At 40.5% G+C, this 23,909-nt stretch overlaps 1 protein-coding gene and 1 long non-coding RNA gene across 3 annotated transcripts in view; both read right to left on the reverse strand.

Annotated features, from left to right (window-relative positions):
• The window catches only part of LOC144588494 (uncharacterized), a 394,222-nt gene that overhangs the window by 130,018 nt on the left and 240,295 nt on the right, over positions 1-23,909 (reverse strand). The window lies entirely within an intron of this gene.
• GRTP1 (growth hormone regulated TBC protein 1) overlaps positions 594-23,909 on the reverse strand; it is a 33,345-nt gene continuing 10,029 nt past the window's right edge. For both annotated transcript variants that reach the window (XM_078391458.1, XM_078391459.1), the window contains exons 3-8: positions 20,753-20,911; positions 13,598-13,722; positions 9,871-9,967; positions 3,130-3,302; positions 2,823-3,008; positions 594-909 (exon numbers count right to left, since the gene is read on the reverse strand). In XM_078391458.1, coding sequence (XP_078247584.1) covers positions 820-909; positions 2,823-3,008; positions 3,130-3,302; positions 9,871-9,967; positions 13,598-13,722; positions 20,753-20,911 — 830 coding nt within the window. In that variant the 3' untranslated portion in view covers positions 594-819. The remainder of the gene's footprint in view (positions 910-2,822; positions 3,009-3,129; positions 3,303-9,870; positions 9,968-13,597; positions 13,723-20,752; positions 20,912-23,909) is intronic.

The raw sequence follows: 23,909 nt of genomic DNA on the forward strand, positions 1-23,909 counted from the left end.
TTACCAGTTTATGGCTCACTTCAGAATGATTTCAAACTTTAATACTTCAGATACTATTAACTTTGTAGTCAAAACTTTTTGTTGGGACTGCAGTCTTTAAAACAGATTGTACTTGATTTTTCTCCACATAATCCACATGGCAGTTCGTCTACTACACAGCTAGTTGGAAAAGGTCAAATCTTCAACAGTAATTTACAGTAGATGCCTTACTCCACAGGATGAAAACTCTGTAAATCTTGTATCATTATCCAGCCTCTTCCCACAGGGCTTTCTTGCTTTAATGATCAGCTCTAATCATCCATCCCCTCCAGGTCCTTCAGAGAGAGGTGCATACAGTGAATGCTCCTGCCTTCTAAAACAGCTCAATGTGGTATTTTTTAGAAAAGCTACTGTATTGTTTTCAAAGAATCTTTAAGAGTAGGGAGATAATATTCCACTTGCTCAGCTAGCTAAACAGGAGTCAGTCTGTACCTATTTATTGTATTTGAATTTCTCATTTTCTAACGAATATAATTTATTTTGTATAAGGAGACTTATGTAACTCTGGACTTAAATTACAGACTGCCCTAAATAGTACCCTAGTTTTTTTAAAAAAATAATGTGATAGTAATTACATTTTATTCACATCATAATTAAGGTATGTATTGCTTTTCTTTTTTTACAAAAAAAAGTCAGGTTATCGGATTGAGCACTTACATGAAAGGCTGGGGAGAATTGGTCAAGTGTTAACTGTAGTAGAAACTGCAAAAATTGTGCATCAGTGCATTTATGTGAAGGAATGTGCCCAGTTTTGCAGCATACTGTCTTACATTTGTCCATTTATCTCTGAGCAATTTGATTTGCTCTACAGGTTTCTCGCAGTTTGTCTATTGTAGCCATGCTCAAACTTCCAGGCTCTGTAAATATTTTCTAGAATAAAATAAAATAAAATCCTGTTAATACAAACCAGAATGAAGACAAGGGAGGTCAGTGTTCTTTAATGGATAGAACAGGAAATAGCAGAGACACCTACATTTTTGCATTTAAAAATCACTGTTCAGCCACAAAGTTGTTATGCCCATAAACAAACCTTTCTCCATTAGTATGGAATATTTCACACTCGTGGAATAGTGGAAGAGGTAGGCGCGAAACCACACATGCACACATCTTCACTGTATTCCATATAGTCAGGATTTCTTATTAGTAATGCATACAGAAAATGCCTCTAGATTTACATGAAATGTTTCAATCTTAAGTTTCAGTTGTGTACTCATAAGATGCAATGCTAATGTCTAATCATACAAATAATGAAAAATTACAATATATGAGCTTTTTAAAAATATATTTTGGTATCCCTTCACAATTACTTATTTTCAAGTAAGCTGCCAGAAGATATAGTTGGCAGTCATTTTATAACAGCTGGTTTTGAAATAAGATTTATCCAGCACTGATAGCCTTTATAGCAGGAACTGGAGAGCATGCAGTCTTTCCTGATTTCAAACCTCATGGGATCTAAGCAGCACACTCAATGGTAAAGTATGACTGAAGTTGATCATTACCAGCATAGATGATCAGAACCTCCATGTCCAGTGGTAGGATATTTTTGTACTCCAGTTCACCAGGTTAGCCGCACATTGGATTCAATGGGACTTTGATTTGAACTAGCAAAAGTTCTACAATAACTTTGCAGTCTGGCCCTACCCACCCTCCTCAGAAACCCTAGCATGATATGACATGCCATAGCATGCAGAAGCACAAACTGATCAAAATTAAAGTAAATAGAATCCTTGTAGGGACTAGATGGAAAGAGGTCACTGTACAGCTCTTACACATGGGACATTCCGTCCCAGGCTAGAAGACAGTGAACAGAGTATATCGGAAACACAGGCTAGGGTTGGGCCAAACATTTTAAAATCATGAGATTAAGATGATCCTTCCAGGTCACTGGAAGAAAAGCAAGACAAATATTGCAGTAAATTCTAATAATAATGCTGTCAAGTTGATTCTGACTTAAGGTGATCCTGCCAGGGTTTTTGATCTATAAAATACTCAGAAGTGCTTTGCCTGTCTCTCCTAGTGGCATTCTTGGACCATGCAACTTGCTCAAGGCCACGTAAGTGGCAGGCCATGTAGCCCCCATCTGCTATTGGCTAGCGTCTCCTCATAGAGGCAGAGTGAGGCTCTGAACTCCCTGTCTTCTGGCTCCACAGCCATGCACACCAACCCCTAAGATAAATACCCGCCATTAATCTAAATCTCAATTGATTCTTCATGGTGCCTTTTGTGTCATGAAATGTTCCATCCAACCACTGTCTGTGTGAGATTCTGGATGGGAAATAGAATATTAGCAAAGGACTAAGCAGCACTAAGCAAATCATTTCCATTAACTGTCATTCTTTTGTAAGACAGTTCTTTTACCCATCCTTGAATACTGTCATTCATGTTTTTCTTGGGTAGAGAAATGGAGTTCTGACATTCAGTGTAGTGGCTCTAGATGTGCCCCCCATGAACAGGAGGACTCCTTTCATTCAAAGAAAAGACATCCTCTGGTGTTTCTCAGTGGACGAAGGAAAATGTGATTTTCACAGTTCTGCTATCGCATCCCACACTGTTCTGGAGGGCTCCCTAATCCTCCAGAGCAGCTTTTAAGAAAAACACAATCCTCACTTCCTTCAGTAGAATGCCCTATGTGTAGAATTCTGCCCACTTCATCTAGATTTAGCCCACTGTTGAAATATATTGTATGAAAGCTTTCTAATGCAGTACTCTGAATGGTTGTGCAAAACACTTTGAAGGCTGCCACCATCCACAGCTGTTTATGGTTTACTAGAAAAGATACCTACCTGCATGAAATTGTGACAGTCTGTTACAAAGGGTCCTTTGGTGATCTGTTTAAATTTGTCACAGATATCTGGGAAGTTAGTGGCTTCCAAAATGAAAGCTTGGTGTTGCTTAATTAATGTTAAGGCCACACGAAAAATTATTTTTGATCCCTCGTAAAACAAGCAGTCCCAAATTCGAAGTACTGTCTGTGGAAGAAGGAGGACCTTTGATTAGGCATGGCCAGAGCATGTAGCCTGTGCTCTAGAAGTTGGATAATTGTCTGCAATACAAACACAAAGCTAAAAAGATAATAAAATTCTCACTTGCCTCTACTGGAAGAATGTCAATAAATAAACATATAAACCAGCGGGATACCACCAAGGTCCACATGATGCCATGTTTCTCCATTAATTCTGCCACAGCTGGAATCTTCATTTTCACAAGCTCTCCAAGAACTTCTTGATCTGTTTTAAGACCCATCATTTCTGGACTATAATAATCTTTATAAGGGGAAATGGAGGAAACAAAAGATCAGCTGGTGAAACTATTTTGTATGGAATGATGCATTACTGTTTTTATAATCACCATGCATATTCTTTTACCTTGGGATAATACCTGTGGAGTCTAAAGTACATGGAATCCTTTGCCCACCTTCTCTTGAAAGGCTGTTTCATGCAATGAAATTGGAAAAGCTCAGCCACATTCAGTACAAGCTTCTTAAAAAGTTCTATGTATCATTGCCTAAGCAGACACGGCTCCAGATGTGTAAATGCACCATGCACAATAGGGAAGGAAATAACACTGGCTGTGTATTTTCCAGTTATTTCATCTAAGGATGGCTGAGATTGTGAAAGAAATCAAGGTCTTGATTTAAATCAGGCTTCAGACATGAGTCGGAGCCTGTTTCTCACCAAGAAACACTGGGCATATGCTTCACTTCCTCCCAATTTTTTCCCAAGTCCAGTTTTCACTGAGTGGTGTCTTTTTTTCATTCACTTGGTTCTCTATACATGCCAGATAGCTGGGCAAAGAGCAGCATTCAACTATCCTTTGCAACATCAAGTAACAAGATGTGCCCAGCATACAAGAAAAGAGGAGTGATGTGATCACCAGGAGGAGGTGATCACTGCTGTTGACCAGGAATCCACACTTGTACGTTCCTGTAGGTCAGTTTGGATGAAATATTGCTAAAATAATAAGTTGCTCTAAACTAGCTCCTGCTCCATTGGAAAACAGGGTCTATGGAGCATTACTAAATTTAACGCAAGAATACATAAACTGCTGTTGTACTCCTACAATTGTATTACTGATATAACCCTAACATCATAATATGCCTTGATTAAAGTGGCACAAAAACAATGTGAGACAGAGTAATATATCCTACCTCAAGACTTTTGTTCCTAATTTACATGTACTAAAAAGACAATATTTTGTCATAGGAAAATCACCAGATGGCGCCCTATGACAGTCTGGGTTACGACACATGTAGAGTTGTCTACACTGCTGTAACCATTTGATCTGCTGAAAAGGCAGCAGTTGCTGCTTTCAGTCTCTTAGGCTAGCCCAGAGCAGAAGATGAATGTCAGTGCCTTCTACACAAGAAAAAAAGGGCATAACTCCAAGCACCTAGAAATAGTACTCGGTCAAGGCTGGACACACCATTACTGAATGGTTCAGGAGAAAGTACTGTGGACATTAAAAAAGGATTTCTTTCTAATTCATCTTGAAAGCGCTTGGTAGCTTCCCTCCATAGCACAGTGTGTGCTGTACTACATGTGGTCAGGCACAAAAAAGAGATGGGGAAAGTGAGATAAATATGATCAGGGAGGATACAGAAATTATTTTTCAAAGTTATTAGTCCCTGGGAAAAAGTTATTAAAATTTAAAAGTACATTAAAAATAAATTAAATTACCCACATGACATACCTTTCAATGCAGATATTTCTAAGGTGGCTTGCTAGAATGTAGTTTAAAAACCAAACTGCAATTAAAAAAAAAACAAACCCAAAAAATAGTATTTGCAGGAATACTTTGCAGGATTTAAGTTGCTTAAATCCTTGGAAACTACAACACCAAGGGAAAACAAAAGTTTTAGCAGATGCTGAAAAAGCATCAGGTCTGGTGCCAGGGGATAGAGTTCCAGGGTTAAAGCCTCGCCATTCAAGAGACCTGAGAGGATGGCAATTCTACATTGGGTTACCCTCTTCCCGAATTGGTTTAGCTTAAAGAAAACACAACACTCCTAAACCTCATGTATGAATTGCTCTATGGTGTCTCACTGTGCTTCCTACTCTGCTGGAGAGGACTGTTCTTTAAAAATTATTTCTCTCTCCTGACAGGAATCTTGATTCAGACAACCACACAAGGAACTGACACCAGGACATGCAGGGCTGTCTGATGTGTGTGTATGCATAATCCCACTGCTGGATGTGGGATTTGCTTTTACATCAGGTTTCCACACTCCTTGCAGAACTACCAAATGACAACTTATTTCTGTCTGCCAAACTGAAGCAGGGTTCAGTTCTGTTTACTTGAGCTAAAATATTACAATCTTTAATACAGTAATATAAAAATGGAAGTTGCAACTCTGGCCCAGGAAGCAGTAATGAGATTTGTGGGGGAATAAAGAATAAAGATTATAAGGCCAGTGTAACTTTGCCCTCTGCCACGAAAGGATTTAAAAGAATTTCCAGAAATAGAGGTGCAGACTTTTAATAGACATGCATCTTTATCTTCAGATGAACTATGTGCAGAGGCTTAAGATTCATCTTTTGAAACACAGCACAATCAGTGTTACAAGTCGGTTGCTGAAGAAGACACAGAAGAGTTGCAGAGTAACTTAGGATAGTTAATGCTAAAAAGGCAGCCCAAATATTAACACGGGAATCAAATGAAATTTGACTAGGTTATTCAATCAGGTCAAATTGAAATCTGTGCCTTGAAGATTCTAGCACTTGGACACCATTCCCAAACTCTCATTCTCAATCTTCTCACTTCCCACAATAGAAGTAAATGACAGGGGTTTGTAAGTAACGAATTACAAGAAATTGAATAGAGAGTGAAAACTACAAGGAGCACATGCTATGTCTCTGAAGCTCTTAAGGCTGCTCTCTTTCATTCTCTGATACATTGTTCAAGGATTATACACTCTCGTGCAAGGTATTTTTGGATCTTTTTCACTACTACCACCACCTCCTAATTTAATAGGAATTCTCTCATTTATAATTTGGTAGTTTTAGCCAAAAAAACCTAAGTTCTCAGAGGAGTTTCAGTGCTATATACTATACATTTTGTGGAAAAGAACCACCCTGACAAACTATTATCCCTTCAAGTCAAGAATATGCTTTCTAAGGATGGGGGTTTGATGTTAAGAGGTTTAATCATTAGAGACAAAAGCCCTTTCCATCATTCTGTCGTTCAGGAATCACCAACATGGTTACAAGGGAAATATGTTAACCTCTCTCCCTCACTGCTTTGCTCACACAAGCAGCAACATATTTGAAGAGAAGGGGCCAGCTCACATTTAGACTCTACATCGACATGGTGTCCTTCTGGATAGGCTGGCTGGTTTGGGAGTAGGGGGCACTGTTTTATGGTGGTTCCGCTCCTTCCTGGGTGACTGTGTCTAGAGGGTGGTGCTGGGGGACAGTTGCTCTGCCCCATGGCATTTATGGCATGGGGTTCCGCAGGGCTTGATACTGTCCCCCATGCTGTTTAACATCTACATGAAACCGCTGGGAGAGGTCATCAGGAGGTTTCGGCTGAGGAGTCAGCAATATGCTGACAACACTCAGCTCTACCTCTCGTTTTCCACCAATCCAGGAGAGGCGGTTTCTGTGCTGAACCCGTGTCTGGACCTGATAATGGACTGGATGAGGGTTAATAAATTGAAACTCAATCCAGACAAGACGAAAGTGCTGTTAGTGGGTGCTTCGCCAGACAGGTTGGAGGGCCATTTCCCTGCTCTGAATGGGGTTACACTCCCCCTAAGGAACAGGGTCCGCAGCCTAGGGGTGCTCCTGGACCCCAGTCTAACTCTGGAAGCCCAGGTGGACTCGGTGGCCAGGGGCACCTTCCTTCAACTGCAGAAATTGTACCAGCTATGGCCATACCTGGACAAGCGGAGTCTCATGACAGTTATACACGCACTGGTAACATCTCGTATAGATCACTGCAATGCGCTCTACGTGGGGCTGCCTTTGAAGACAGTCCAGTGACTGCAACTGGTCCAGAATCGAGCTGCACGGCTGGTGAGTGGTGGGGCTGCTAGAGAACACATCAAGCTGATTCTGTTTAAGTTACGTTGGTTACCAGTTGCTGCCCCGGGCCAAATTCAAAGTGCTTGTTTTGACATATAAAGCCCTAAATGGCTTGGGCCCTGGATACCTGAAGGACCGCCTCCTTCGATATGAACCTATCCGGCAGTTAAGATCTAGCCAGGGGGCCCTTTTGAAAGAGCCATCCCTCAAGGAGGTAAGAGGGATGGCTTGTAGACAAAGGGCCTTCTCAGCAGCTGGCCCCAGGCTACGGAATGCCCTCCCGACTGAAATTCGTCTGGTGCCAACATTGATGACATTTCGGCGCCAGGTCAAAACCTTCCTGTTCCAGAAGGCTTTTAATTGAAATAACATCAACTGTGGGTCCTGATGGCAATTTTAATTGTATTTTAATCATTTCATCTTTTATGGTATTTTAGTTGAATTTTAATTGTTGTAAGCCGCTCAGAGACCTTTGGGTAGAGTGGGCGGCATATAAGTTAAATAAATAAATAAATAAATAAATAAATAAATAAATAAATAAATAAATAAATAAATAAATAAATAAATACAAGCAATACCTTTGGGCACTTGAACATTCTTGCTCACATGAAGAGGATCCTTCTCTTCTGATATGCTGCTGCTTGCATGAGCAAAGTGATGAGAGAGGAGGGTGGGGCTACCCTCTACCCTCTAACTTTATTGGTGAACCTGGATTTCAGAATGATGGAACTGGGCTCAGGACCTTCTGCATCAGTGGTGGACATGCAGACTAAAGAATATGCACTACCTTGTCTGCCTGGTACAAATTTACTACTGGGGATGTGATATTGTCTCCACTAATGCAAATACTTTCAATGTTCTTAAGCCACACAATGAAATCAGGGAAGCACCCAGATAAGGAAGTGTCCCTCCAATAATAGCGCACATCTACACTGGTCCCTTTGGTGTGGTTTGAGGTGTTAGCAGGGAGTGATTTGCCATTTGGCACAATCCTCACATCCAAGTGGCATATAAACCTCAAGTAACCCTCTGGCTTCCTCCACTGTCAATTGAACATGTCCCCTTCTAACCTATGGAGGGACAAGGGAAGTGAAATATTATTTTTGTCTGTGCTAGACTACTGCTGATGCACTGAATCACTTAGATTATTTCTTTAATTATTTGCCTTGTGTGTAATACTGATTGAGAAACTGCCCACAATCAGTTTCAATCAGAACTTCACGCAAAGATAAAGAATATTTTAAAAAATTAATCTAAGTGGTTCAGTGCATCAGTGATAATCTAACAGACACAAAAAATTTAACCACTTTCTCTGTTCCTCCACAGAGGAGCAGGAGAAATGTTCAATTTGCTGATATCCTGAAGTGGTTCATTTATTAAGCCACTTCATGATACCAGAAAATCAAACCAGCTGCAAGACTTGATCCATTTCCAACTAGAGCATTCCAACCCACAAAAAAGGTAGAAGCCCCTGAGAGAGGCTCAAAAATGTGCAGATCGGGGTGCCCTGGGGACAAATTGAAGCAAATTGGTCCACTCGCTGTGTGATCACCAGAAAGAAGAGTGAACCAATCCACCTCCACAAAACAGTGGGACAAATGGTAATCTGAACGAGTCATTTGTCATTCCTATCAATGAAGCTATTACAGAAAAAAAGGTTCCTTCAGAAAAATGCAGGTTTTGCTCAAACAGGAGGGCAAAAAGGCATGCAAGCCATTACAAGATAAATGCAAGCAGGGAACAAAGGATACAAAGCAAAGGGTTTTGAAAATCATCTCTACTAATAACATTAAAATCCCAAATCCCATTGCAAAATACTACACATGTAATAATGCTATTTTTGCAATTTGCAAGTTGTCATTCACACACCTAGAGAAGGCTACAGATTGACAGCATGACAAACAGCTAAACTGCTGTCTGTCATGCAATTGCTATTACATAACAGCATACATAACTCAATAGGATTCTGGCTAATAAAAACAACATTAAGGGATTTATGCCACATTGAGTGTCTAGCTGGTGTTTGAAAGTTAAATTACATAAACACAGGAAAACATCCAAATCATTGCTGTTTCTCAAGGCAAAGGAGCTTTACCTGTCTCATTTTGGTAAACGGGTACAATGCTCAAGGTCACAGACTCTCCTTTTCATCTTTTGCTGCCCTTTTTTCTCTCCCAAGTGAGACCATCAACAGTATTTTGGGAACATGTTTTAGAGTAAATTGCCTAGCAACCAGTGTTGAGTAAATCTCACCTTTTCCATACAGCTACCTCTTCCTTTTCTTCAGTGGTTAAACTAAAATTGTAACTGTAACTACAAAAAAAAATTAAAACAGCCAGATCTTTAACATTCCCAACATTTTGGTGTACACTTCCCTACTAGCTCCACCCAGCATGGCTGATGGGGTGAGGGTTTGTAGGAGGTGCAGTTCCAAATACTGTATCTAGATCAGTGGTTCCCAACTTTGAGTCTGCAGCTGTTCTTGGACTAAAACTCCCAGAAGCCCTCACCACTAGCTGTGCTGGCCAGGATTTCTAGGAGTTTTAGTCCAAGGACATCTGGGGACCCAAGGTTGGAAACCATTGATCTAGAGGGTAATAAGCTAAGGCATGTAATTCTAAAGAGAAGACAACTCTGGCTTGGCTCCACTGTTTTTGTAGCCTGAGCACAAGTCCAAAAGCACAAGAAAACCTTTTGCCTTCTCACCAAGGTAGTAAATTTCTATCTAGACTTGTGATGAGTAAAATGCAACATGTAGACCACTGGAAATGAACTCTAACATAACCCAAAAGATGACAAGATAACCTACCAGGTAATATTCGGCCAATGAGAGCATCTAACAACCAAAAGGTTTCCTCTTCATTCCTTGTAATAAGAATCAGGTATCCTGCTATGAAATTCATGCCCTGCAATTTAAAAAAAAAAGGAGGGGTAGAGATCTATTCATCTAGAAGATCTAGCTTGACTTCATCTTGACAAATATAATCATAAAGGAGCCAAGAAATAAAATTAAGAATGGACCAACAAACTTCATATCAATTATTTTTAAAAAAAACTGGCTTGCAGATATGAAAAGCACATCACAGTTTCTGAAACTACATTACAAGTATTAATTTGATAATCCAGTAGATAACATGAATATTTAGTAGAAGGCAGGCATTGCATCACGGCCTCTCCCAATTTGAAGAGACCCTTATCCAGCAGGCCGAAGTGAAGAGGAAGTCGCAAAAGCAGGGAGCTGGACAGGGGTCAGATTGGATTTGTCTTCAGTGTGGAAGAGATTGTCACTCTCGAATTGGCCTCCTCAGCCGCACTCGACGCTGTTCCAAGTCCTCCATATAGAGCACGTTACCATAGTCTTTCGAGACTGAAGGATGCCTAACTAAATAATCTAAACATTCACTGCCTCAATTGATGCCATCAGGTTTCTCACCAAACCTTCAAAAGCCACAACAGTATCCAAGTTTACAAACTGGTAAATTAAAGAACAGAAACAGCACTAATACAGAATAAAACAAAATAAAACAAAACAACCAATTTCTGTAACTCAATATGAAACTTTTTTATGGTTTCTGGGAAGAAAAATCACCCCAGCATCAAATTTTGGAGTTACTTTTTCCATTTAGTTTCCAATAGTTTAGTTAATAGTTTATATAGCAACCAGCCAAACAGTTTTCCCTTACTGTTCAATGGCAAGGAAAATCCAAAGGTCACTAACAAGATTAGGAGGCGAGAACTTGCAGAATAATTGATAATCACATCCTGTGGTATTTATTTTGTTTCTCCTCCTTTCTGATAATGTGAACAGGTTTTTTTTCCAAATAGTATCTAAAATTAAAATACTTAATCCAACATCAAAGCCCAGTTCAGGAGCTCACTGTCCACTTGTGTGAACTACCGAAGCAGTTCAGTGTATGAAGATTCAGAAAGCAGGCCAGGGGAGGCAGTGTTATGCTGTGGGCAATGTTCTGCTGGGAAATCTTGGGTCCTGGCATTCATGTGGATGTTACTTTGACATGTAGCACCTATAGACTGCTGCACACCCCTTCATGGCAATGGTGTTCCCTGATGGCAGTGGCCTTTTTCAGCAGGATATTGCACCCTGCCACACTGCAAACATTGTTCAAGACTTGTTTGAGGAAAGTGACAAAGAGTTCAAGGTGTTGCCTTGGTCTCCAAATTCCCTACATCTCAATCCTTTTTTCCCATTTAATTTATACCACATCTCTACAATACAAACTAGCACTCAAGGTGCCTTAAGTAGCACTCAAGGTTTGATAATAATAAGCAATACAGATAATGCAACTGGATCACTGGGTTTCAGTATCATAAAATATAGCCCACTATGTTATCAGCCTTAGGCAATAAGGATGAATTAAGGAGCCAAGTGACAAGTAGCTTAGACATTTATAACATAGGTACTCTGGTACAAAGCAGAGCAAAAACACAGGTTCTGTAAGTAATGTGTTCAAAAATCTCCCAATTTGTAGCAGGGGAAAGAAGAGACCAGCATCAAGCTAGCTCCACCAGAAGTCTGGTACCCTCAAGATGAGAGGACATGGAAGTTATAATTCAACACATCTAGAGAGTACCAGGTTGCAGGAAGGTGGTTTCATTCTTGACATATAGTCCTCTAGGGAGTTTATACATTCATGTCAATGTTAAATACATTCACACTTTTTATAACATGGTTTGTTTCTCTATACATGGCCATATTTTTTGTAATAAAGGTGGAAAAACTCAATCATAGCCATACAAACAGGTAATCTGGACATTCTGAATTATATGATAGCTTTAAAATATGCATGACCACTAGTATCAATTGCATTCATTCAGGTCTGAACTTTGGGGTCATCTCTGGTTTCCTTCTTTCCCTCCTTCCTTCCCTCCTTTCTTTTTAAAACCCTCCCTGTTTGTCTTTCACTATCTCCTTCCATAGTGTGGAAAGAAAAAAGGGGGAAAAAACTTCCCCATTCTCCTTCCTGAACAGTCACAATTTGGGCACAATCAAGAGGAAAAAATCAACAGAGGGAATACTTAGGGGGGAAACAGCAGTGTTTTTTCCAAAAATATTTTGCTTGGTTCAAATACAGCCATTGTTCTTCTTACATTCCAGGAGCCCATCCCCATCTGTTCCCATCTAATGGCCAGTCTCCAGAAAGGTTCCCCCTCCATTCCATCTCTCCCTCCCCACCAGCTTCTCTTGCCAGTCTGTAAAAAGCCAACAGCTGTTGTGAGAACTGTTCAGCGTGGTTGGGAGGTATTTGCCCTCCAATTGTGATGATGCCTTTTCAGTCCTTACCCTTCCAGTTTGCTTGGACAATAGCAACCATGGTGACAGAAGGTTATTTGGCACTTAAACTAAAGCAGGCACAAAAGGCTGCCCCTCCGGAGACATTCAGGGAGCAAACACATTCCCTAATTATACACAGCCAGCATAAAAGAGAATTGCTGCATATAACTAGCAAAGCAAACTATTTAACTGTTCCAAGGGAAAGTTCACTATTACACTTCTCAATGCAAGTTGACTACCTAGCACACTAACATTAGTGTACTGAGAGGCATTACAAAGCTCCTGATACACAAGCTCAATTTATAAAGAATTGTATGCATTGCTCTCAGAACTCACTGGATTTTTAGAAGGCAATGCAGTCTACTCCCACAATTCGTCTTGTGGTATATATATTCTTTTATCTAATTGAAAAGTCTTTGCTTGGTTTTTTAAAAATTTCTCAACTGATAGAAATTACATGAATTTTGGAAAATAATGGTAACTTTCTTCATCATCATGAGCCTCATGCAGTGAAGCTATTCCACCTGCACCATGGCTTATGCTAGCTAGGGCTGATGGGAGTTGCAATCCCATCTTTGGACTCGGTTGCAGTCTCCATCTTGACTTGCTAACACCCTTTCCTTTGAAGTCAACAGGATTTCCAAGACAATGCTTAAAACTATATGCTAACAAAAAAGGAAAGAGAAACCCTGGACAAAATAGTCTCAGGAGACATCCTATGTTCAAGCCATCAGTGCTTTTTTATCCTGAGCTTCTGCTGCTTCCTCTTCCTTCTTGTTCAACTATCACTCTGCACCCTCCAATGCTGGCTGAATGAGTTGGCCCTCAATTCCCACATCGTTGCACAGAAAACTCTGTTTCTGAAAATGCTAGAACAGAAGGTCAAGCCTGATGTAATCAGTCTTATAGACTATTTGGGACAGAGCCTAGAACAATCACTTTTGGACTACAACTCCCAGAACCCCTCAATCAGCACAGATTCTGGGAGTTGTAGTCCTGCCAAAAAAGCATGTTTTCCAAGCTCTGCCGTTGAATAGGGCTAGAAAGCCACCAGTGAGGAAGCCAACTAAAACTATTAAAATAATATTAGAATTGGGACATAACATTATGTAAATGCCATGAAAATAAGATTAAATAAGTGAAACTTCTGTTGCTCAATGCTTGCAGCATGGTCAAGCCTATAAAAGCTATAAATGTATCAGCTACGAAGTTATTTGTGTTGGCAATTCTTACAGTTACATACCTGACAGTATCCCACGGATTGATTATGATGCCCATATGCCACTAACACATTGTAGAGTGTCTTCTGTAAACATGGATCAGCAGTTTTGCGGAATTTCACATTGTCTGGAAATGTCCTATTCATGTCTAAAATAAAGAAATAAACAATTTCAAATATCTGCCAAAAATTATGATCCATGGAACAAAATCTTCAGATTAAAACCACAATCTGCTCTTGCTAATCCCTGGACAACACGGATAACAGAATGTTTCTCCCAAGCATTTGTTTTATTCACTTCAAAAAATGAAAATTATTGAAAATGAAGCTTGGCTTTTAGGTACGCTCCCATTTGTCTTCAGAGTCCTCTTTCATCATACAGAACTAATAAATCTTGCTCACTAAGGTTGAAATCCTAAGATCCTTACTATGAAGTAATCCTTCTTGAAAACAGTGAGCTTAATTACAAGTGAACATAGCACAGGATTTAATTCCAAATAAATACACATAAGATTCCACTGTAACCACTACAAAAGTTTCTCATTATTCTTTCAGAGTGCAATTTAAGACAGCAGTTCAATCCAGACTCACTTGTACATGCATAAATCATACAGAAGGCAACTGGAGTTAGGTGCATGGAATTATATAGTGGAATGTTATCAGGCAAACAGAAGACAGGTCAGAATCCTGCTGGTTAGTTATGCTGGTGCAATTGCAATGTCACAAACTGCAGCAACAAATTTCTTCTATTTAATGAACTTATATCCTTCATTGTGCAGTAGTCACCTGAGTTGTACAATGAGGGATACAAGGAGAATCCTATTAATAATAATCATGCGCACTAATTAAGTCAATTCTGACCTATGGCAACCTTTTTCAGGCTGCTGTGATTTAAGTCACTGCACTCACGTCAGCATAACTAACAAAAAAGATTCTAGACATTTAGAATCAGTTGCGCACATAAAATCCATTGAAATCAAAGGAACGCAAGTTATTCTCCCCTTCAAACTTAAGCATACAAACATTTATTTCAAAGTAATTCCTAAGTTAATGTGATGAGACTCATCTTCTGGGAAGTATTATCATCTTAAGAAATGTTTTACAAGCCATAATGAAATTCAAGGAACAAGGAGTAGATAAGAAGCAGAGACGACAGAGACATATGCCAATATTCCAGCATGTTATCTAATTAAAAACCACACAATATTTGTTTTAGGCAAAGATGAGCTCTGATCTAAGAGGGGGCAAATTTTGCTTTATCCCATTCACCTACATGCATTAGTCTCCCAGACATGCATTGTTTCCCAGGGAAACAAATACAAGGTGACACAAATGCAAAAACCTTTTCCTTTAGAAAAAGTCAAAGCCAGGATACTTTTTAAGGACAGAAATGCACCCTCATCTTTAACTTCTTGTGAACTTCTTGTTCACTCCTACCTGTGTTTCAAAGCTGAATAGCAAAACATTCAGTCCAATTAGCCTAAACATTACAACATTAGCCTAAATATTACTACTTCAGAAAGAATAAAAGGTTTCTGATTGTAATGGAACTATGAGGGGAGTCTCAAGATGAAGATATTTCATTATATTTTTAAAAAAATCTGAACTTCACTGAACACTGCTTCCTCTAAATACAGATTGGACCCTGATATAGTCATACTTAATAATACACTCAACAAAATCAGCAAAGCTTTAGTAATTGTTTCATGGGGGTCTGCTTCTTCATTCAGGAAGAAAGCACAAATTCAGTACCTTCAATCCCATCTTCCCATTAGACAGTGAAATCTTAGTGTGATTTCAGCAAGGTTCCCTGTCCCCGATATAGCAGTATGCACAGTCTCAACCTAAAGAGAGCAGCCACATAGATATACATGTGCTGAGTGTGGCCATCCTTATGAAAGCCACATGCATAGCTTTCAATTACAGTATACCACAGAAGTGAGTACACCCCCTCACTTTTCATAAATATTTTAGTATACCTTTTCATGTGACAACACTGAAGAAATGACACTTAGCTACAATGTAAAGCAGTGAGTATACAGCTTATATAACAGTGTAAATGTGCTGTCCCCTCAAAATAACGCAACACAGCCATTAATAACTAAACCGTTGGCAACAAAAGTGAGTACACCCCCAAGTGACAATGTCCAAACTGGGCACAAAGTGTCAATATTTTGGGTGGCCACCATTATTTTCCAGCACTGCCTTAAACCTCTTGGGCACAGAGTTCACCAGAGTCACAGTTGCCACTGGAGTCCTCTTCCACTCCATAACGACATCACAGAGCTGGTGGATGTACGAGACCGTGCGCACCTCCACTTTCCATTTCAGGATGCCCCACAACAGGGTTTAGATCTGGAGACATGCTTGGCCAGTCCATCACCTTTACCCTCAGCTTCGTTAGCAAGGCATTGGTAGTTTTGGAGGTGTGTTTGGGGCTGTTATCATGTTGGAATACTGCCCTGCGGTCCAATCTTTGAAGGGAGGGGATCATGCTCTGCTTCAGTATGTCACAGTACATGTTGACATTCATGGTTCCCTCAATGAACTGTAGCTCCCCAGTGCCGGCAGCACTCATGCACCCCCTGACCATGACACTCCCTCCACCATGCTTGACTGCAGGCATGACACACTTGTCTTTCTACTCCTCACCTGGTTGCCGTCAGACATGCTTGACACCATCTGAAACAAGTAAGCTTATCTTGGTCTCATCGGACTATAGGATATGTTTCCAGAAACCCATGTCCTTAGTCTGCTTGTCTGCAGCAAACTGTATGTGGGCTTTCTTGTGCATCATCTTTAGAAGAGGCTTCCTTCTGGGATGACAGCCCTGGAGACCAACTTGATGCAGTGTGTGGCGTATGGTCTGAGCACTGACAGGCTGCCCCCCCCACCCCTTCAACCTCTGTAGCAAAGCTGGCAGCACTTATACATCTATTTCCCAAAGCCAACCTCTGGATATGACGCTGAGCATGGACACTCAACTTCTTTGGTCGACCATGGCAAGGCCTGTTCTGAGTGGAAACTGTCCTGTTAAACCACTATATGGTCTTAGCCACCATGCTGCAGCTCAGTTTCAGGGTTTTGGCAATCTGCTTATAGCCTAGGCCATATTTATGTAGAGCAACAATTTGTTTTTTCAGATCCTCAGATAGTTCATTACCACGAGGGGCCATGTAGAACTTCCAGTGACCAGTCTGAGAGAGTGAGAGCGATAACAACTGCTCCCCCTTCACACCTGAGACTTGTGACACTGACAGGTCTCACGACACTAGGGAGGGGAAACGGTTACTTGGGCCCAGTTTGGACATTGTCACTTAGGGGTGTACTCACTTTTCTTACCAGTGGTTTAGACATTAATGGCTGTGTGTTGTGTTATTTTGAGGGGACAACAAATCTGCACTGTTATACAAGCTGTACACTCACTGCTTTACATTGTAGCCAGGTGTCATTTCTTCAGTGTTGTCGCATGAAAAGATATACTAACATATTTATGAAATGTGAAGGGGTGTACTCATTTTTGTGATAGTATATGGTTCCTAACCCTAGAAAAAGTGTCCTAATCAAAACTTTCCTCCCCCTTCACTCCCTTGGTCAGAATGAGTCTATGTAAGCACGATAGGATTCACAGACTTACTTATACATGCCTCACAACAAGTAAATTCTAGTCTGTGTACCTAATGAAATCTAATCTGCTACAAAGCAAAATAAACTCCATACAAATGACAGCCAAATGATCATAGTCCAGGATTAACAGAGAGGGTACCAAAGCTGTTCAGTACGTCATACCTGTACAGTTAGCCATATGGTTTGTTGATTTTAAGACTTCACCCATACAGTAGAGCAATAAAATGCTGTGAAAGGATGGTGAGCTCAACAAAGAGAGAGCACAGTGAGTGGAAAAGAAGAGAGAGAATTTGGGACAGAGAAAAAAGACAAGAGAACTTTCTTTAGAACCTGTTCTCCTTTCAAGAAAGGTCTGGTTCCTTCCCCCTCCTCTTCTATTCCTGTTACATATGAAAATGATTCCTGCACAATGCCTTCAATTTGCCCTTAGAGATGCAATCACATTGAGAACACATGAAGGGAACCAGGCCTCCAAACAGTCTCCTTGTGGTTATTCCCACATTATGAGAAAGAGTGCTGTCACAAAAAAAGGGAACAGATGCTTAGGAAGTAGAAACGGGGGTTTCTGAAAGACTCAGATCATGTGCTTAGATTCTGAATAAGTCTCTTGGGCATATAGGAATATGCTACATAAAGCCTTTTTATAATTCATGAGATGGTCCCAGTTGTTTATGTAGGAAAAGTCTTATTGCTACAAAGACTAAAAAGTCCAAAAAGAGGGAAGCTCTACAGTCACTCTTGTTTTAGTTAATTTCTTGTCTCTTCAGACTTCGAGTACACATCTGAAATACTTGATCTGATGTTCAGATACATCATGGTCTTCTTTAATAATACACATAAAGTACAATCCGTATTACCAGTATTTTGCATTTAATTTTGCAAATCAAGAGAGCCTTCATATGGTTAAAACCCCACAGCTTCAATTCTCTCTCACCAGGTAAAACATGTTTTCTGAAAAATAACGTGGAAGTTTTAATAGATGGTTAGAAATAATTTTAAATCATGACTGCTGCATAACTATATTGATTAGTCATTCTTTTGGGCTGTGGAAGTCTTGGCAGAGTGTTTAAATTTCATGGCTAAAACCCTCTAGTTACAGTGGGAAAAGAAAGTTCAAGGGCCTATAGAGCAGAATTAGCTTCAAGTCCCCCTTCAGTAGATCACTCCTTATTGTTTGTTCTCCACAACTGATACTTATTGCCTAACAATAACTCACTCAGAGACACTGATAAGAAAAAAGATTGAAAAAAAGCTTCCATTTACTCAAAGTTCTGAGCAGAGCAAAAACAAACAGCGTTCTGCAGAAAAATAATGACTGGTTGCATGAAAACTCTTGGGAGTGTTAACAGTTAATTGACTAACTAGCTTAATGACTGATTCATGCAAAGCAAAAGCAAGGTGTTACTTATATACCGTCTCATAATGCTTAAAGCTCTCTCTGGGTATTTTACAATTTAATTATGCAGGCTACACATTGCTATTCCACCCACCCACCGCCCCATGAGCCGTACTCAATTTGCCTACCTCAGAAAGACAGAAAGTTGAGTCAACCTTGAGTTGGCTCATGATCGAACTCAGGGTGTGAGCAGAGACTTGACTGCAGTACTGCAGTTTGACCACTGCATCACAGGGCTCAACAGAATTCAAACTGCTGACTACATAACTGCACATAGATTGATTCTAACTGTCTGACTAAAAAGAGTGGGAAAAGAACTCTTGAGTAGAGAGGCATGGCTCTCTTCCAAGTCTGAGGCAGAGAGGGAACAATTGGTTACTGCTTGATTGACAGTCACTTCAACCCAGAAAGGTCCCTCCCAGCCCAAAGCCTCTTTAAAAGACAGCATATGAAGGTTGCTAATAATTCGAACAAGAAATGTGTGTGTTCCATAACATTGCTTCAAAAAGGCCCCAAAGGTAAACATTAAGAACATATTTTACTCCTCCCATACCTTCTGATAACATTGAATTATAAGTTTGAGTTTCATGTTCGAAAAAGCCTAAATGGTAATTAAGGAGCCACTTAAATCCTACTAAATAGGATATAAATAATAAAAAACAAAATACCACAATGAGCAGTGTAACGTGCTCTGTATGGAGGACTTGGAACAGCATCTAGTGTGGCTGAGAAGGCTAATTCAAGAGTGACAATCCCTTCCACACTGAAGACAAATACAATCTGTCCCCTGTCCAGCTCCCTGATCTTGTTGCTTTCGTGACTGCCTCTTTGCTTCAGCCTGCTGGACAAGGGTCTCTTCAAATTGGGAGGCTGAACGCTCAGATGTCAGGGTTTCCCACCTGTTCAGGTCCATTCCTAAGGCCTTCAGATCCCGCTTGCAGATGTCCTTGTATCACAGCTGTGGTCTCCCTCTGGGGCGATTTCCCTGCATTAATTCTCCATACAGGAGATCTTCTGAAATCTGACCATCAGCCATTCTCACGACATGCCCAGCCAACGCAGACATCGCTGTTTCAGTAATGTATACATGCTAACAATTCCAGGTCGTTCTAGGACTACTCTATTTGGAACTTTGTCCTGCTGGGTGATACCAAAAATGTGCTAGAGACAACACATATGGAACGTGTTCAGCTTCCTCTCCTGTCGTGCACAAAGGGTCCTGCTCATAATTATTTCTATCTCTCTGTACCACAATTATTTCTATATGCCTCTGTACCATGCTGTCTACCAACTTCTTTTATCATCTTCCCCCGGAACCCTTATTTAATCTAGATATCATGGGTTTAAAATGATCAGCTATGTCTTTCCCGTGATCACAGAGGCTTCTCCCCTATCCCCCACCCACAACCACACCCAGGAATTAGTCTCTAGGAGAGGTCTCAACAGTCTGTTAAGATGACCCTGAATAATCACCTTAGTCACTTGCCAAGGACAGGAAGCTTCTTTGTACTAATAGTATCCTAAGGATCTCAAGTGTCAACCTAAGTATCACCCTAATTATCTCAGGTTTCCAATATGCCACACTCATAGGTAAAATCTAACCCTATTGGAGCTTCACAATTCCCTCAGCACTAGCACCAAATTATCTATGCAAAACCTACTGGAATCTTTATGAATAGAGTAATAATTTGTTTTAAAAAACAACAGAGAATTTTCATTTACAGCCTGAAAACACGCATGCACGCGCGTGCACACACACACACACATGCGGGAGGGAGGGAGAGCGAGTCTCCTCCTAATTAATAAAAGGTCTATAGAAATCGTAGATAATTTTACTTGCAGGATAATAGCGCATAACTATAACACTTAGAGGAATACATTGAGAGCCATATATAAGAGCAACAGCAGGCTGACAGCAGTGTATTTGCCAAATTAAATATTCATCATTTGGACAAGAAAGGAGAAATGAATGTAATGAAGGACACATACACAAAAACTAGCAGGAAAAAAACTGCTTCTATAAAGAGAGCTAAAATTATAATTTATTTCTATTTCCCCTATAAAGCCACAAATGCTTGCATTCTAAGCATGGGATGCTGCACTACATGTTTCTAGTTAGTCAGAGATAGCGTTCATATATATGTTTACATGCTAACCTGTCTTAATTGTTTCCACCAGCTTGTCATTTTTGTCCCCATCAAGTAATTTCTGGTAATATCCAGGGTTTTGTTCCATGTGGGCCTGAGCGCCGCTGACCACCATCCAAACCAGTGCACGGTGCTCATTTGGAATGCCTTTCCTGATATAGCGTTTCACTGCAATGAAAACAATTATATTATTTGTAGTTACACGTTGGGATGTTTAAATGACAGAATATAATACCTTTAGGCCCCTTTATATCCTAGATTATCATTGACTGCTGACCGTTCCTCAGACAAGATCACTGAGGGGATCTGATTGAGGAAGACAGACAATATCAGTGAGAAATAGACACACCCATCAGGAGGACTATTAGTTTCTTTTTTGGATGATCCAAAATCCAATCATGGCAGGAGAGTTTGGGTCTACGTGTCTGAAGAAGTGGACTGTAATCCATAAAAGCTCCCACATTGAAATAAATGTGCAAAGTCTTCCAGGAGCCACAGTATGTTTGCTTACTGGGTGCTGAAATAGACTCCCATGGCTATCTTTCCTAAAAGAAAATCAGAGTGCATTATTTCCATGCAAACTAGAGAGCAAGCTTGGGAAAGAGAATGATTTTAAAATCATTATTCTTTGCCTTCGCTCTGTAGTTCTGCATTTTCCCTAGTCCCCTTATGCAACAAATTGCACAATTCCCTCGACTCAGGATGCTCCAACCATTACAAGAGCTTCCAGGCCTCATGGTAACATCCCCCTCCCCTTTAGCCATCAATCCTTCCAGCCAGGTACTTCTTCGGTGCTCCCTATTCTAGGTATAACCTCACTTTCTTTACAAACAGCCTTGTAGGATGGTGATGTGGAGATCAAGGCACAGGTTCACAAAGTAATAGAAGGGGGAGGAAAGCAGATCTCAAAAAATAAGTTGCTCCTTTAAGTTAACTTTTGTTGACTGAAAGGAAAAACTTACTGTGATATGAATATAGGAATAAAAATGTATTTGATGAAGGAGGGGGAAATGGAGAAAGAAACAAGGGGAACATTTCAATGAATCGACAATTTAAAATAAGTTTATAGATCTGGGGTGGGCAACACTTCACCACAAGTGAGAATTCTGGATATTTCTTGCAGCTGACCCAGTCCCCCACCACTTTAGGTTCTACCAAGCAGGGATGTTGGCAGGTTTTGGGGTCCAAATCTTGAGTCCGAGTCTTTGGATTAAATCCCAAGCCTCGAGTCTGAGTCTCAAGTCCCTGCCTGGGGAATTGCAAGCCACTGGTAAGGTCCCCCTCCCCAACGCTGCCCCTGAGCTGGGCTCACCACATCCCGAGGAGCCCCCAGCCCATGCCTCCTTGGCCTTTCCTGAGACAGACTCCACCTTCTTGCTCCAGCTGGCAAGAACCATAGAAGTAGGAGGGCCTGCAGTGCCAGGATGATGGTGGTGCTGGTGTCCTCAGGGACAGGATCAGTCTCCAGGCTGCTCTCATGTCTGCTGGGGCACCTGGGCATCCTCCTGCTGATGGTGATGGCCGGACAGACCTAGATGGAGGTGCTGCTTCTCCCGACATTGCCACCGCTTCCTCCTCCAGTGGCAGAGCCCGAGGAGAAAAGCAGCTGCTTCTTGGAGGGTGCCTCACTCCTCCCATTCCATCCTCTAAAAAACCTTTCTTCCCTGTCTCTACCTCCTCTGCAATTTGCCACAGTTTGCCTGCTTCACCCATTAAAAGAATAGGGTTTTGAAAATACAACTCGGAAAAATGGGCCCAAGTCAGAAGCCAAATCAGAGTCTTTTTTTAAAAAAAGTTGAGTCACTGATGCAACTTCAGTCAGACTCAACAGCAAGTTGTAAGTCTCCATCCTGCAAGTTCCCAAGAACTACCGATGATATGAATATAGGACTGCAAGGTTACAGGGGGCAGATATTAACATTCCACATGTCTAAACTAAACAGGAATAGTAATACTTCACAATCTGGTCACTTTTGACAGACTTCAAGATTTATTTAAGTTCAAGATTCGTTAAAAATCCACTTCTTCAGATACAAGGAATGTAAATTTCCTCTATACGTATTTATATATATTCCCCTGGTGGTGACAGTCATCAATAGGTATGGACACAGGTAAAAGACAAATTGACAGTGGTTCACTAGCATATAAAACTACCAAGCTGTTAATTACACGAGGCAACAAACCTTAGATGGAATGATAATCTATATGCCAGATAGATTTAGTTGCCATAGAACTAATCAGACACACTGTTATGGGTCTCAAAGTGGCTACTACATTAAAAATGAATTATAAAATTGAATTATAAAAGGAGACTTGAAAGGCAGACAACCAATGTTTGTTAAATAAAAGAATTCTAGTGCATCTCTTAGGCACTCAACATAGATAAAAACTTTTTAGTGCACTACATACAGTAACCAAGCTTTTTAATAATACTGTATGGGTATACCACAGTTGTCTCACTCAAAAGACTCTGAACCTCTGCCCCAGACAGCACTTACTATTTTTGCCAATATTTCCTGCCAATTTGCTAACATATTGAGACAAACTACTTGTAAAATACTGTAGATATCCTGATAGCCAAATGACACCTCATCTATTATATCTTTTTTCCTGAGATCTTACAATATTTAAATGTTTACAGCTAAGAAGAAAAACATCATGATGCTTGAATACTGTTCCCATAATGCCTTTTTTGCCTTTGAAGCTGACCCCTTCCCATCATGACTATTGATTCTAAAAGCAAAGCCAGCTTGAACACAGTTAAATCAGATGCTGCAAGCAGAGACAGCTTTATGACTTTGGTGGCCAGTGCAAGGGGAAAGCAGCCCTGCGGCTTAACATTCATTCATTCTTCTTCTTCATTTACTGTCGTTTTGACAGCAGAGCTACAGGCCTATTGTGAGGAGAGGTCCATTTGAGTTTCAAACACTGTGTATCCATTTTTCAGACAGTCAAGACAGAAAACAGAAAAAAATATCTCCCAGTACATGTCTCTACCAGATCATATTCCTTAGAGCTTTTTATATGAGTTGTAAGTAGAGATGGGCATGACTCAAGTCATGTTTCTTCATACTAAGATCTCTGTGTGGTATCTGTGGTGCCGTACGTTCCCTCCCCCCTCCTCACAGATGGCTGCCAACTCACAAGCCTTCATGAGCTGCCCAGG

This window comes from Pogona vitticeps, chromosome 3, assembly GCF_051106095.1.
Source record: "Pogona vitticeps strain Pit_001003342236 chromosome 3, PviZW2.1, whole genome shotgun sequence".
In the NCBI taxonomy this organism is placed as follows: domain Eukaryota; kingdom Metazoa; phylum Chordata; class Lepidosauria; order Squamata; family Agamidae; genus Pogona; species Pogona vitticeps.